The sequence below is a fragment of the Artemia franciscana genome, chromosome 11, assembly GCF_032884065.1.
Source record: "Artemia franciscana chromosome 11, ASM3288406v1, whole genome shotgun sequence".
Classification (NCBI taxonomy): Eukaryota; Metazoa; Arthropoda; class Branchiopoda; order Anostraca; family Artemiidae; genus Artemia; species Artemia franciscana.
Window position 1 is genome coordinate 10,011,194 of NC_088873.1, and position 15,638 is coordinate 10,026,831.

Here is a 15,638-nt window from a genome sequence, read left to right on the forward strand (position 1 = left end):
AAAAGTTTTTTAGTCCTTTTGAAAAACATTTTTTTTCAATTGCAAATTTTCTTTTAAAAAATTGGAAAAATTGAAACTTTACAGTATAGAGTAAGGTGTTAAGGAGAATACAGCCCCTTCATACAAAGAATAATCTCTTCAAATAGGTTTCAAATCTGTTCCTTGCTTCCAGTTGTAAAGCTCTTTTTTTATTTAATTTCTGATAGTTTTCCAAATCGTACCTAGGCCTAACCAAGATATAATTTGAGGTATCAGTCCCTTAAATCTCTCGTTAATTGCTTTCAAAATGTGTAAATCAATAATCGTACATTGATTAGTACCCCACGTTTAAATTTACAATTTCAACTTTGGATAAAATTTGAATATACCTAAAAAATTGGCGATGAATAGTAATTTTGGTAAAAAGTCCTAGTTAATATTACTACTAAAGAATTTTGATTGGATGAATTGTTCGTATGGATTGAAATTCTGTGAGACTTCTGATCTTCTACATAGCTGAAGCCATCACAACCTCTATAATAGGAGTTTTTTGACGATAAATATATTACCTAAATTGGTTTAAATACATTAAAATACTTCATATAAAAAGAAAAAGAAATATATTACCATTTGAAATTGCTAAAAACTAAGTTTCTAAGAGTATTTGCCAGCCCGAAGAAATTTTCCGGTGGGCCTGATAATGACCTGCCTTGTCTTTTCCACCTCTGTACTGGTAGATATCGGAATGTAACATTTTAGCTGTATAGAGAAATATTTTAATTGATTCCCCCCCCCCCCTATCTCTTAAAATATTCATCTGAAACCTCATGAAGAGTAAGCAGTTTGTCCATTAAAATCTACCCTACCCCCATCTAAACAATGACTCACCTCCTCTCATTATAGCTGATATTCAATTACAGATCAACAAACATAGTCTAATTTCATTAAAAATAAAGCGAATCAACTTCCACCGTGGTATTAGTTCTTTTGTAAATGGAAAGCCTAAAATATAGTTATTGCTACTTTTAAATCAATTAATTTCTCAGAAATTTAAATTGATTAAAACTCGTCCTTTTCGGGGTAAAGTCGTTGTTTTGTACCCTAAAATGGCAGAAAACAAGACTTCCTCCTGGCCCAATCTGTTTGGTGACTTAAAAAAGAGCTTTAGATTTACGTTTAAATGAGCCCCCTCTCAATTATCTAGGACCTTCGGTTTGACACAATCCCCCCTGGAAAATAAAAAAACAAATACACATGCATCGACGATGTTTGTCCTGAAAAAAATTGCGAAATTCAACATTTTGAATATCGGAGCTTGAAACCTTTACGGTAGGGTTCTCGGACATGATGTATCTAATAAAGGGATTTTCAATAAGATCGCTTGCTTTTTTGGGCGTGTTTCCCCTTTTTTAAAAAATCAGGAAAATTTTCTCAGGTTTTTGGTTTTTGGTGGGTAACAATAAACTAAAAGAATTGTATATATTTAGAATCAGCATAAAAAGCCAATATTCCAGGTGTAGCAATTGTCATGAGAATTCCATTTTTATTTTTGGTGAATATTGATACAAGTCACTTTTTTCTTCCAGTTTATTTAGCACAAACTATTTGGTAAGATTCTTTTGTGACGAATTTTTTTTTCGAACCCGTTCATTTTATTTAGTTGAATAGGACGACGAAAAGAAAGAGGATCAATTCGACAGCTGGATAGTAAGTTTAAATACAGTTTTTGTTTCGCTATTCTGCTTTTTTTAATGTCTAAATATATAAGAGATTTAAGTTCAGGGGGAGAACCGTCCTGTTATAAAAGCGATACATTTACGTAGCCATTATAAAACCAAAACGTGGTATCTATGCAGGCAGGATGATTTTTGAGTATTTCTACTTCTTCTGTAGACAATTCTATGGCGTAGTAAATTGCATAAAGACACTTCTAGATCTGTTATAATCTACGAAGCAGTAAATCTTTCTGTAGTTTTGGCTTGCGCGTGATTTTCTTTTAAGATTAAATGCATAATAATTAAATAAATTATAAATTGAATAAATTGATCTCTTTGCCAGGAATCACTGTGATTTAAAATTTACTGTGTTTTGTTTCATTTTGCATACAATTTTATTGCTCTTTTTATTTGAAATCTTTTCCTAAAAGTATTGAAAAATAAACATATTACGAAAAAAAATCCCGAAATATATTCCCTGTCACCCAACCATCACTGCCATTTTGGCATCTGGCTCCCCTAGAAAATTTCCTGTCGGTGCCCTTGGCCCCCTTCCCTAACTGTAAAATCATAAAGCCAACTGCGTCATTGGCGCTTTACTGAAAACTTTACTGAAAACGAACAAAATCGCCACAAACAAGAATTTGGCTACTGCCCCCTTCCCTAACTGTAAAAGTATAAGGCCTACTGCGTCATTGGCGCTTTACTGAAAGAACTAATAAAATTAAACTAAATATTTGATATATAAAGATATTAATTCCTGAAAGCTGATCAGTTCATGATTGTTTTTATTTTCAATACTGTAATAAGTACAAAAGAAAATATATGTCATACCATTCGTTTTCATTAAAGCACCAATGACACAGAAGGCTTTATACTTTTACAGTTAGGGAAGGGGATAGTAACCAAACTCTTGCTTAAAGTGATTTCTGTTCGCTTTAAGCTTAATTTACATATTCAATTTAATTCTTACTCGTTTTACCTGAAAGTCTTTTACCTGAAAGTCTTTAGTAAAAGGGGTTACAATTCACTAAAAAATCGACTTAAAATGAACAAATATTGTGGGGCCTACGGGTCCTAAGAGTGCCTAAGGCCTAAGAGCGGGCCTACGGGTCCCAGAACGTCATTTACGCTTACTAAAAGCAAAACATTTTTTAAACAGTTTTTTTTTGTATATACCATCAAAAACTTGGAAATCGCAGAAACTTCCAGGAATCATCATTACAGAAATCATATCTATTTTTACGAGTTGAAAACCGATTCACAACGGTCCAAACACCCTTATTTCGAAGTACCAGCGCTAAATCAAATGGTAAACTTATTCCATATTTACCTAATGAAACTCCGAAACAGCGCACTCTACAATATACTGTTTCTACTACTACTACTAACAACTCACCGCAGCACCAAGCCACCTGAGGCCAACACAGCTACGCACATTCCTCCTCATCCAAATCTATCCAAGGCCTTTCTGTTTATACCCTCCCAGGAAGTTACCATTTTCCCTGAAACCTTTCCTTACGATATCTTCCCACTCCAACCGAGGCAGACCTGCTTTCCGTTTATGAAATACGGTCAGTAAGTTAGGTACCCACAATACTCCGTAGCCAATTTCTCTGGAAAACATCTAGAAAATCTTCCTCCGTTTTTCAGAGCGCCCATGCTTCAGAATGCTATTTGACCGCTGTCATCACTGTATCTTTCAATATTATAATCTTAGTTCGCAGACTTATCTTCCTATTCTTCCAAACTTCTTTGAACTGTGAAAAGCACTATGGAATATGGCTATTCTATTTTTAACATTTTTAATGTACCCACTGTCTTTATTAAAATACTACCAAGGTAAGTGAAGCTGTCCACTTGATCGATCTTTTCGTCACCCAACGTCCCTTTTTAATCTTCACTTATTCCTAGCCTTAGCCACTTAGTTTTCTTAACATTAATTTTCAAACCTATTCTAGTACACTGAACTCGTAAAACCTCTAAAAGTTCATTCATTTTGCTCACACTTTCATCAAGGATGCTTAAATCACCAGAATAACTGAAGCCCAGGAAAGTCTTTCTTTCCCATCTGATTCCATGTTCTCCCAATGCCTTTCCTGGGCTACATAAGAAACAATCCATCAAAATGATCCATATAAATCGGAACGAACAAAAACCTGCTTAACTCCTGATTTAATGCAAAACCAGGTGCTAACCTCATTTCCAACCTTAGCCGAAGCAGTATTATTCTCGTACATTGCACAAATCACTTTAATGTGTTTGCCTGATATACCATACAAGGAAAACAGTTTTGCTAAAGCTCTTCTATCAACTGATTCAAATGCTTTCTCATAATCTATAAAATTGAGGACTAAAGGTATTTGATGATTCAAGCACTTCTCAATTATTAACCTAAGAGTGAAAATTTGGTTGACACATCCTCCACCCTTCTTAAAACTGCACTGTTCTTCTCTTAAAATTTTGTCTATACCATCTCTAAGTCTAAAAAGAATCATAATACTAAGTAATTTGCTACCTGCAGAAACCATTCCAATTTCTCTATAATTGATTCTTCCACCACACTCACTCTTATCACCTTTCTTACATAGGCGTTTAATTAGGGCTATTCTAAAATCGCAAGGTACTTCTATTTTTTTTCAAAAATCATAATCTTCAATAATTTATTTCCAACCTCATAGCCACCATATTTAAGATACTCATTCAACACACTATCAGCAACTGAGGCCTCTGTATCTTTTCCTGTAACTGTATCCCGGTTTAGCATATTCTCAAAATGTTCTCATCATCTCTCTTTAACTCTTTCCTTATTAGTATTGTGGCCCTCTTCCTATCTTTGATTGGGACAAGTCCAGATTGACTACTCCCTGTCAATTTATTAATAATCCAGTACAATATTTTACTATGATGCCTTCTAGCTGCACCTTTCAGATCCTCAGAAATTCTATCCATAGCCTCCACTCCACACCCCCTTAGTTCATATTTCAATGCTTTCTCCACTTTTTTACATTCCTTTCATTTTCACATGACGTATCACTCATATAATTCTTGTACAAGCCCCTTCTCTTCTCTATTAAACATAAAGCATATTCACTAATACTCCTAGCTACGTTCCTAACTTTTTTCCTTAAAATACCATCAGCAGCTTCACAAATTATATTCCTAAAATTACTCCATCCATCTTCTACATTGTCAAATTTGTCACTATAGTTTAGTATTGAACTGTTCTTAAAAAGTTTCCCTCAAATTCACATCCTAGAGTCTACCAATATACAGGAAAATCCATCAGAACATGACTACATGTTTCAATTAGACCACACAAGCAAGAGAACCAGCTTTTCCAATCTTGTTTTAGAAAAAAATAGCTGGTGCTACAGGTAACCTGCCATGCCCAATAATAAACTGAGTTAGTCTGCTATTGGGGTGGATTTTTGATGCAGAAATAAAGCCATAACATTTTCAAAAAAGTTAGCGGGCCAGGTACCTACAGCATGTTAAAAAAAGAATAAAAAACAAATAACGTTTTGTATATAAAAACTCAGCAACAAATTTTCCAACTATTTGAAAGAATGGAAGTATCTTAAATTCGTCAAAAGGGGGGCCCAGAAATTGTGCAAAAATTTGGTAAGCATAATGATTATAATGTGGCAAATAACCACTTCCGGTCAAGTTATCCGTACCCAAGGCCAGAGCATACCCTAGGCCAATTTTGAAGTCGACCGTTCTTTGCGTATCTTGACATACTTAATTCTAACGCTCTGAAATCTATTGGCAGTACTTCTATAAGAGCATGTGTTTGAGGTGTGCTAAAAGATATAGAAATTATGACAACAGAAGATCTTTGAGCTGACTTTTTAAGCAAGTTAATAATAAATACTTGGGTACATGTTAATTAATCGAAACACACCCAAGAAGTGAAGTTAGGTTAATCCTCATGAAACATAACCATATAACCTTTAGTTTATATAATAACACAATTTGGGCAATATACTTGCACATAAGGGGGGGGGGGGAGTATCTTGACAGCACCCCTAACATAACCTAACCCTCTCCTAAAATGCGTTAATACATAGCCCAAATTATAAATGTCCAATGTATTCTATCACCCATCACTTGTCTTTGTGGCTATGAAACCGGTTATGAAACATGTTTTCTAAGATCTAGTCTAAGCGTAATTCTTGAGTGTGTTTTCTTTGATTAACAAGTACCGATACTTGTTATAGTGAATTGTCATGTAACAGGACTCTGGTTTTATTCCTCAATATACTAATTTTTCATAGTAAGTTAATAACGAATACTAATTTTTTTTATTTATTTAAATAGTTGATTTGTGAATTCAGATTATTGCTTAATCAAACTAAACAGATTCGTTCAAAATTAATGACACTTTTTCTTTAACAAAAAAATGTCACCTTAATTTTGTTTCTCTTTTGTCTCTTTTTCATTGGCTCTGGTTTCTGATCTAAAAAAAAGCTGATAGTAAGGTTGTTTCTGGGGAAGGGGGGGGGGGGCTATTTCATGTAAACTTAATTTTTTTTAACTACCAGTTTAGGTAAGTATACAATAAAGCAATAACTAAAGGTAGAACCAAAGGATTACCTTCAACACTGACGATAACGTCCTTGGGAAATGAAATTAGGCATTGGACCGCATCACAAGTTGGGGGGATTCCACTCCAGGTGCCATCCAGTTGACAAGTTCGGAAATTATTACCAGATGATAGGAAATAACCTTTGTTACACCTAAAAAAAGAGCTCTAGACAGACTAATTGTAAACCAAACTTAGAATATTCACATGATAGGGCACGCTACTTAGCTTCCCCCCCCCCCAAAGGAGAAAAATATTACTTAAGTCACAAGAAATTGGTATAAATAAAAAAAAAAAACAGAAAATAGCTTCCTTTCTATTGAAATTATAAAAACACTTGTAGCTGATATTTACTAATAGTGTGATATTTTGACGTCTATAGGATAGAAATCAAGTGAAGATTGACCTTCGTCATTGGTAGCCGAAGTTCTAGAAGAACATAACCAAAGAAATAATTCTCAAGCTAACCCTCAAGCTAAAAAAAATTCTTACTTTTGTGGAAGTCTGTGTCCAGGATATAGTTGGAGAGGGAGAGTGGGTTAAAAACTTTAAAAACGCATCCAAAAGCTTGTTTTTTTTACATTTTTGATACATTTTACGAGTGAAACAAGATGTTTGGGGAGGGAGGGGGTCAAACACCCCTTGGATATGACCTTGATTTTCTGCTGTTGTTGTTTTCCGTCTACCGTGACTGTATGAAAAGATACAGTCAAATTCAAAACTATCTCAAATTTTGAACTATTGTTCGACTTGTTTTGATATTTGTAGCTCTTATTTTGCTCTTTGCATCGCTTATGACTTTTTTTTCTTGTTACAATTCACTCTAAATAAAAAACAAGAGATAAAGATCTGATACTACAGAATCAGAAGGCCTTGAAGGAAGATCAAAAGATTAATTTTCAGGAAAGTAAGCTTTGAAATTTAATTTATTTAAATCTATTTCTTTTAATTTCTTAAAATTATTTTTTTATCTTTTAAAAATAAGATAAATTTCAATTTTTTAAATCGGAATTGATTTATTCTGAAATTAGTTAGATTTTTTTTTCGCTCAATATTTACCCCAAGCAGTGGCTTTTCGCAGGGTTTTCATGACAAAGGCTAATTTTCCGAATCTGAGAATCACAAAATTGAGTTAATTTCGGATCTAAAATTTTGCAAAATCCTTTGCAATGCTGAATAGTTATTGATAGACAAGTCCTATCGACACATCCTATCTATTTTCTCGTCCCTCATTCGGTACTTACAATATTTAGAAGTTTCTTTCCTTTTTAAAAATGTGTTGTATGTTATTTTATCTTATTTTATATCTTCTAAATATGCTTCATAACTTATTTTATAAATCATGCATCTAATATTTATATATTGTTATATGTTCTATTTATATATTGTTATTATGTATGTTATATATACGTATATCTTTGTTGCTTATTGCATATTTTATAACCTATTTCATTATCTTTTTTATTTGTCAAAATCTTATTTTATATCTTATTTTATATATCTTATATTTGTCAAAATCTTATTTTATATCTTATTTTATATATCTTATATTTATACATTTTTTATCTTATTATATAATTTAAGAATCTTAGAACTTACTTTATATCTTATAACTATATTTAAAACTGGTTTTGTGGATTATATATTTATATATCTTTATGACTTATTATATATCTCATAACTCATTTTATATTTTATAATTATATTTTATTTTATGTATCTGATATATCTTATATTTATATATCTTATACTTATATATCTATATAACTTATTATATGTATTATCTCTTATAATATATAGTATGTTTATCTAAATTTTTTTTTGACAAAATGTGTTAGACCTTATTTTGTATCCAAGTAATATAAATTTATAACTCATTTTACATATTTTTTTAGATCTCGGATTTATATATCTTATATTTTTGTCCAATTGTGTTTTATCTTATGATTATATCTTAGAAGTATTTGATTGATTGAACTTCAATATTTAAAGCAATTTAATGCTGTTTTCGGTGTGTCCTGGATACCTACAAAAATACTTATGGTTTTCAAAAAAAATACTGCACGAACTTGAAAATAACAGACAATAGTGATCGAATGAGCGAATAAAATGGAATAACGAACTTGATCCTCATTTTCACTTCTTTTTATTTCTTTTTTTGCTCTCCGTGAAAATTTGTCTTCTGTAACCTTTTAATTTACGGTAGCGATTTTATACGACATTTTAATTGATCTTCTCTGCTCTATCATGTACTTATTACTAAAGCTTTTTATTTTCATCTTTATTTTTCATGGCGTTGCCAAGTTTGCAGTTATCGCTCTTTGGCATTTTCAGAGATACATTTACGCTGTGCATCACAGCTGCATAAGAAGCACGAGAGCATTTTTCATCTGGATAGTCTTTCTTAAAATCATTGAGTATAAACTGAACAGTGAGTTCTCTTGGTAAACATTTCACGTTTGGCCTGTTTTTTCAGCGATAATGTTCATAGTTTAATTTTATCTGTTTATCTATTTAGTTGATCTTCTCTGCTCTATCACTAAGATCACTTTACACGATTCATGGCATAGAAAATTATTTTATTTGCACTATTTCAGTACTGAATTCAAAGTAAGCAAACCTACCCATATTCAGCAACAGACCCAATTTTAGAATCATATTCTTTAATAAAGCCATTCTCAGGTGAAGAAAGGTCGCTACACCCTTCAAGGAGGCATTCTGGATCTTCTCCATTCCATGAGCCAGAGTTGAGACATACCTTAAACGAGGAAAATTATTGTTTTTAAGATATAATTTAAACAACTTTTAAGTCATAATATAACACTATGTATCAATACTACCGCAGTACAAAACGAGGGGGAGGGGGGGTGAACCTTTCAAAACTGAACCCCAGTAGATATTAATAGCGGTATATAGGGTGCATTCCAGGTTGTAAGCTGTAATAACTTTACATTAACTACACAGGAATGTTTAAGAGGGATAGTTGTGAAATAATAAAGGGCTTATTAGGCTTATAAAGGCATTGTGTCCATTGTACTTTCACTCTAATAGCATTTTCAATATGTTTCAGTCTGATAGTACAACCAACGAAGATATTGATCCATAATTACTTCACTGAAGATATCCGTTAATTACCTTTAGCAGATACAAATTACTTAGTAATATGATACTTTTTAGACTGAGAGATGCTGTGGACAAAGTTTTGAAAGGGGCACAGTGCGGTTTAAGAAAAGGTAGAGGACGTGTCAACCAAATTTTCACTCTTAGGTTAATAATTGAATAGTGCCTGAGCTGTCAAACACCTTTGGTCCTTAGTTTTATAGATTATGAGTAAGCGTTAAATTCTTTTGATAAAAGAGGTTTAGCAAAGGTCTTACCCTTGTATGGTATACTAGACAAATGCATTGAAGTGATTAGTGCTATGTACGAGAATAACACTGCAGTGGTTAAGGTAGGAAATGAGGTTAGCAGCTGGTTTTGAATTAAATCAGGAGTTAAGTATGGTTGTGTTCTAGACCCCTTTATATGGATCATTTTGATAAAATTTGTATTAAGGAACACAGGAAAGGCAATGGGAGAACACGGAATCAAATGGGGAGGAAAAACTCTCCTAGACTTTGATTATGCTGATGATTTAAGTATCCTATATGAAAAAGTGAGCAAAATGAATTAATTTTTAGAGTTTTTGCGAGCTAAGGGTGCTAAAAAGGGTTTAAAACTAATGTTAGGAAGACTAAGTCACTGATACTAGGAATAAACGAAGATGAAAAGGTGACGCTGAGTAAAGAAAAGTAAAGATTGATTAGGTGAGCAACTTCAATTACCTTGGTAGTATTATTAGTAAACACGGTGGAAGCCGTGAAGATGGTAAAAGCAGAATAGCCATGGCTCAAGGTGCTTTTTCACAATTAAAAAAAAGTTTAGAAGAATAGGAAGATAAGTCTGCAAACCAAGATTAGAATATTAGAAGGTACGATGATGAAAGTGGTCAAATATGGCTCTGAAGATTGGGCACTCCGAAAAGCAGATGAAAATTTGCCAAATGTTTTAAGGAGACATTAACTACGGATTGTTCTGGGAAACCGGCTGACTATCAGTATGTCAAACAGTACGCTGTACGAAAAACTTGGTTCAATCCCACTTTCGAGGGCTATAACGAAAGAACGGTTGAGATGGGTAGGGCCTGTTGTGCGGATAAAGGATGACAGATTGCCGAAGATTGTTCTTTTCGGCCAGCCGTGTAGGGCTAAATGGAAAGCAGGTTGTCCCCTTCTGAGGGAGGCTTTGAATAGATCGGAATGAAGGAGGAGCGTGCGTAGCTGAGTTGGTTTCAGGCATCTTGGTGCTACGGTGAATTGTTAGTAGTAGTAGTAGTTAACTCTCTTACTACTAACAAAGATAATGATCCAGAATTACTTTACTGAAGATATCCGTTAACTATATTCAGCAGCTGTCCGTTAAATATCTTAACTACCAACAAAGATAATAATCTAGAGTTACTTCGCTAAAGATGTCCGTTTACTACTTTTAGCAGGTGTCCACTGACTACATTACAACCATCGCAGGTAATGATCCAGTATTACTTCATGGAAGATGTCCATTACTATCTTTAGCAGATGTCCATTAACTGTCTTACTACCAACGAAGATAATAATACAGAATTACTTCACGGAAGACGTCCGTTAATTACCTTTAACAGCTGTTCGTTAACTATCTTACTACCAGCTAAAAAAAAATGATCCAGAATTGCTCCGTTGACTCTGTTGATCTCCGTTAACTATCGCAAACGTCCGCTTATTTAGCGAACGTCCGTTAACTAAATTACTTCCAACGAAGATAATGATCCAAAATTACCTACTAAAGATGTCTGTTCACTATCTTTAGCGGATGTCCGTTCGCTATCTTACTACCAACGAAGATAATGGTCCATAATTACTTCACTAAAGATTTCCTTTACCTATCTTTAGGAAAAGTAACTATAAAATAAATTCGAAGTTACCTTTCTCTCGTCCCTGCTATTACAGCAACATCAGCTGGAACGGAAAAAAGTTATTTTTTAATAGCTTTTAGTAGCTATTTGTCGAACATGGAATGCACCCATAAACTTGGAACGAACAATATTTAACCTACTGTGAAGAGAACTAATGTTATTTTAGAAACTTACAATGGAGGGACAGGATTGCGTTGAATAAGGCCTAATTGTGTAAACAATCATCAAAAACAACTGACACAGCTTATTTACTAAATTAAAATGAATTAAAATGACAAAAATTTTGCATTAAATCCAAAAGTATAAAATACCTCTTCTAGTAATATTCTCCTCTACCCAGGTGCTAAAACAATGAAGAGTTGAGGTTGGGGCGTTCAAAATACATGACATTGAAGTAGGAGTCAGCGAAAATTAACGAACTCCCAGTTGTAAATCAGAAACTTCAAATGTGACCGTTTTTCAGAAACGTCCGCCTTAAGCTTGTCAGGCAATGATGCCATAATATGCTCTTGTACTGTTTTTTGTTACTTGAAGATGATCGGTTAACACATTTTTAAAGCTTAAAAAGTCGCTAACACTTTGTGAGCGGAAAAAAAAAACAAACTATTTTTGGTTTTTATGCGGTCGTTTGCAGTCCCACTGTTTCTGACTGGATTTCTTGTATATAGCGTTGTATCCAAGTCTCATTCATAGCAAATAATTGGTGATAAAACTGATTTATTGCGCCTAAAACTGCACCAATAAAGCACTGGAAATGTATATTCAAACAAGTTTTTCTGTCTAACGTAAGAAAAACGCGGCACGGCATCGAACGTGCAGACAACTGAAACTCAATTGAAACAGAACGTGCATCTTTTTGATTCCTAAATCTTAACTAGAGATATGGCAAACACGCTGTTCGTACAAACTGATAGCCTCTGGCATATATCTCATTTTGATTTAACGGCAATTCAATTCATAAAATTTAGAGACATTACTAGTGGTCGCAATTTGGCTGTCCCAAGAGTTCATTTTCTACCAAGCTGGTATATTCATGCTTGAATTCACCTGCAAACAATGACGCAAATGATAGCGTAGTTGCAAATGATGCAAACGTAGTGCTGCAAATGATGGTTCAAATCCGCCGTACAGGCCAACCAACTCATCTTTGATTTGCATATTGCCTTTCAATAACAAGCATTTGGTCTTACCCATTTTCACATAAATTATCATCTCAGCTTACTCAAATGGTTATTAGCTGGGTTATCCAACTCTTTCTGACAAGTTCTATCATCTTCAAGTTGAGGTCAGAAACTTTTCGGGCACCCTTATATTTTGCCGTTTTGGGGATCTGTTTTTTTTTTCTGTCCAACCTAAATCAAGGTGTGAAAAATATTAACATTTTTGTTTAGAGTTAAATACTATTACACTAATGACAGTAGGGGGGGGGGATGGAACAATTTCAATCACTGATATTAAGCAGTGATTACACGATTTTTCGGGCCAAAGAGTTTGCAACCTTTTGTCTAATTTTCTAAAAAAAATTGTCCCAGCCTCATAGAGGTAGACAAGTATCATATTTGTATATAAAATAAGGCACTTACTCTATTCTTACTTCCTTGCAGATGAAAACCTTTATTACAAAAATACTCCACTGCTTTACCAGCTTCGAACCCTTCAAGTACCGTATAACCATTGAGGAGATTAGGTAGAGAAGGGCATTTAACAGGTTCACAAGTGCCAAGTGTTTCAGCATTGCTCCAGCCATACCCACCAAGGCAGGTCAACTCTGATTCTCCGACCATAGAAAAGCCATCTCTAGAAAAATAAAACTTAGAAGGTCGCTAAACAGGAAATTTATTTGACTCACAAGTGCTTAGTGTTCCAACGTTGCTCCAGCTATACCCAGCAAGAAAAGTTAGCTCTGAATATATAATCGTAGTAAAGCCACCTCTTAGAAAATAAAACATACTAGCAATCTATTTGCTTTAAGTTGGATTCTTTTGCATGCATCAATGTGTATATCGATACATCAATGTCTATGCAAAGCCATTTTCGACAAATGATAGTCGGTATTGTTTTCTTTATTAAGTAAATCTGATTGGTCTTAATGATGTTGTCTAGACAATCATTTACAACTATGCACAAGCGAGAACTGGGCCTTGCTGATATTAAAAACTTTACTGAAAGAGAGAGATAAAGAAAGAAAGAAAGAAAGAAAGAAAGAAAGAAAGAGAGAGAAGAGAGAGAGAGAGAGAGAGAGAGAGAGAGAGAGAGAGAGAGAGAGAGAGAGAGAGGAGAGAGAGAGAGATGGGATAGTGAAGTGTCGTGCACACTCTTTTTCATATCCAGGCTTTTGCCACTATAGCATAGTAGTAGCATCACTGGGAGGCTGATTTCCTATAGATAATACATAAAATTATTCAACAAAGAAATTTAAACAGCAAAAGAATATAAAGCAACATATCCCCCCCCCCGGAAGACTCTATGGCTAGGAATGCAGCGAAAAACAAATAGGAAAAACAAATACTAAAAAAGGGAATGAATGGTCAGCCACTGTTAAATATTCGCCAAACAATGAAGCCGCAGCAAAGTACCATGCATAATAAAATAGCACATAATACATTTCTATCTTGGCCCAATGGTATCTACCACACGGGAAAACAAGAAAAATGATCCCCAAATCACAATGCTTCTACAATTTTTCAAAATCACTAGACAAGTGACACATTTTACCTTGCCAAGGCTAGCACATTTTAGCTTATGAGCGGCAGTCAGAAGATGAAAGTTTGGCCAGAATGATGGACTGAATGGAATTCGGATGTTCATTCGAATCTATGCTTTGATAATTTCTCCCTGCGCGGCTACAACGATCATTTAAAATGACAAAAGTGCTAGTTTGTTAGTTTGGTTTTCACTCAGACTAATTGGCAACATCGGCAATTTCTTGTTGCTCACAGTGACGTATGAAACCAAGAAAGGAAATAATAAATGAAGAGAAAAAAAATCAAATAGGTGAAAAAAACAAGGATTTTGTCAGACAATAGCAAAAAGTCGTCCTCAGTGCTCAGAAAAAAAGGAAGAGAAAAAAAAACAACCACAAAATCTAACCCTCTGAAGTGAACTATGCAAGAGGAGAAAAGACCTCCTATTCCAGTCGTTTTCTCCTCTCCTCTTTCCTCCTCTTGCAGAGTTCACTTCAGAGGGTTATTTTGTTGTCGTTTTTTTTCTCTTTTTTTTTTGAGCACTGAGGATGACTTGGCAGAGGTCCTTGTCGAAATATTTCCATGATTTTCGTCTATATTTTGCAACTGTCTGACAAAATCCTCGTTTTTTTCACCTATTTGATTTTTTTCTTCATTTATTACTTCCTTTCTAGGTTTCATAAGTCATGCATAGCCAGTATGGTCTCAGAACGTATTTGTTTTTCACAATAATGTTGTATCCAAGGGGATACGTAGTCTGCCAAGGATTTGTAGCCAACTAAAGAACGAAAAACTGATGATACTTAAGATACTGCGACCTTTGAGACGCCTTAAGCAAAGAAGCATATTATTGAAAACCAAAAGAAATGCTTGGCCAATTAAAAACCATCCGATATTTATCTTATGAGCTTTCTGAAAAAAAAACTCTTGAACTACGATTTGATATTCCATAAATTTCACCGCTTTTGCCATCCATTGTTTCAGTTTCAATTCTGTTCTCGGTTTCGGTTCTGAGTTCTGTTTCAGTTACAGTTGCGGGGTTTCGGTTTAATCCACGATTATTACAAATTATCGTGTATAATATAGCATTATTGGCAGCACTAGGATATTTGCTCCTTGAATTTTTAACACCATTTCACCTTTACTTATTTTCTGTTTTTCTGATTTACTGATAAAGAAAATATTTTTGGAAAAAAAATAAAAGGCAAATCATATAATTTTCTCCCAACCGACCACTTAAGTAGGCTTAGGTCTAGCCGCCCAGTCAAGAACTAAGAGAATGATAGTATTACTTATTGTCATTGATAAGTACTCGTAACTCCCAATACGATAGCTTGACGAATTACAACGGTACCTCGAGGCAATATTTCTTCGAAACACTTTTACAATCACATTCCGTTGGTTATTTGATAAGAGTAAAGAGGGTAAGTGTTTTCGTTTATTCTATAAATGAAACCTGAAGACGAGCGAGTAATTCTCATCATAGAAGTCGTAAACAGTTAGTTGGTCATAATCAGCACATTAGCCCTGCCTAACAAAGAGCAAAGTGGCTTCCTTGAATTGTTTATTTTTTCTTTTTTTTTACTAGGCCATTTCTTATGGATGGTGTTGTCATAAAAATTTTGGTGGGCGACATATATGTAAGTTTTAATGCCCTTTTATGAGTCTGATGGCCAATTGCC

General features: G+C 34.1%; 1 protein-coding gene across 1 annotated transcript in view; it reads right to left on the reverse strand.

Annotated features, from left to right (window-relative positions):
• Positions 1–15,638, reverse strand: part of LOC136033354 (sushi, von Willebrand factor type A, EGF and pentraxin domain-containing protein 1-like) — a 306,644-nt gene that overhangs the window by 70,310 nt on the left and 220,696 nt on the right. The window contains exons 34-36 of the mRNA XM_065714145.1: positions 12,856–13,069; positions 8,907–9,040; positions 6,294–6,436 (exon numbers count right to left, since the gene is read on the reverse strand). Of these exons, the coding sequence (XP_065570217.1) occupies positions 6,294–6,436; positions 8,907–9,040; positions 12,856–13,069 (491 nt within the window). The remainder of the gene's footprint in view (positions 1–6,293; positions 6,437–8,906; positions 9,041–12,855; positions 13,070–15,638) is intronic.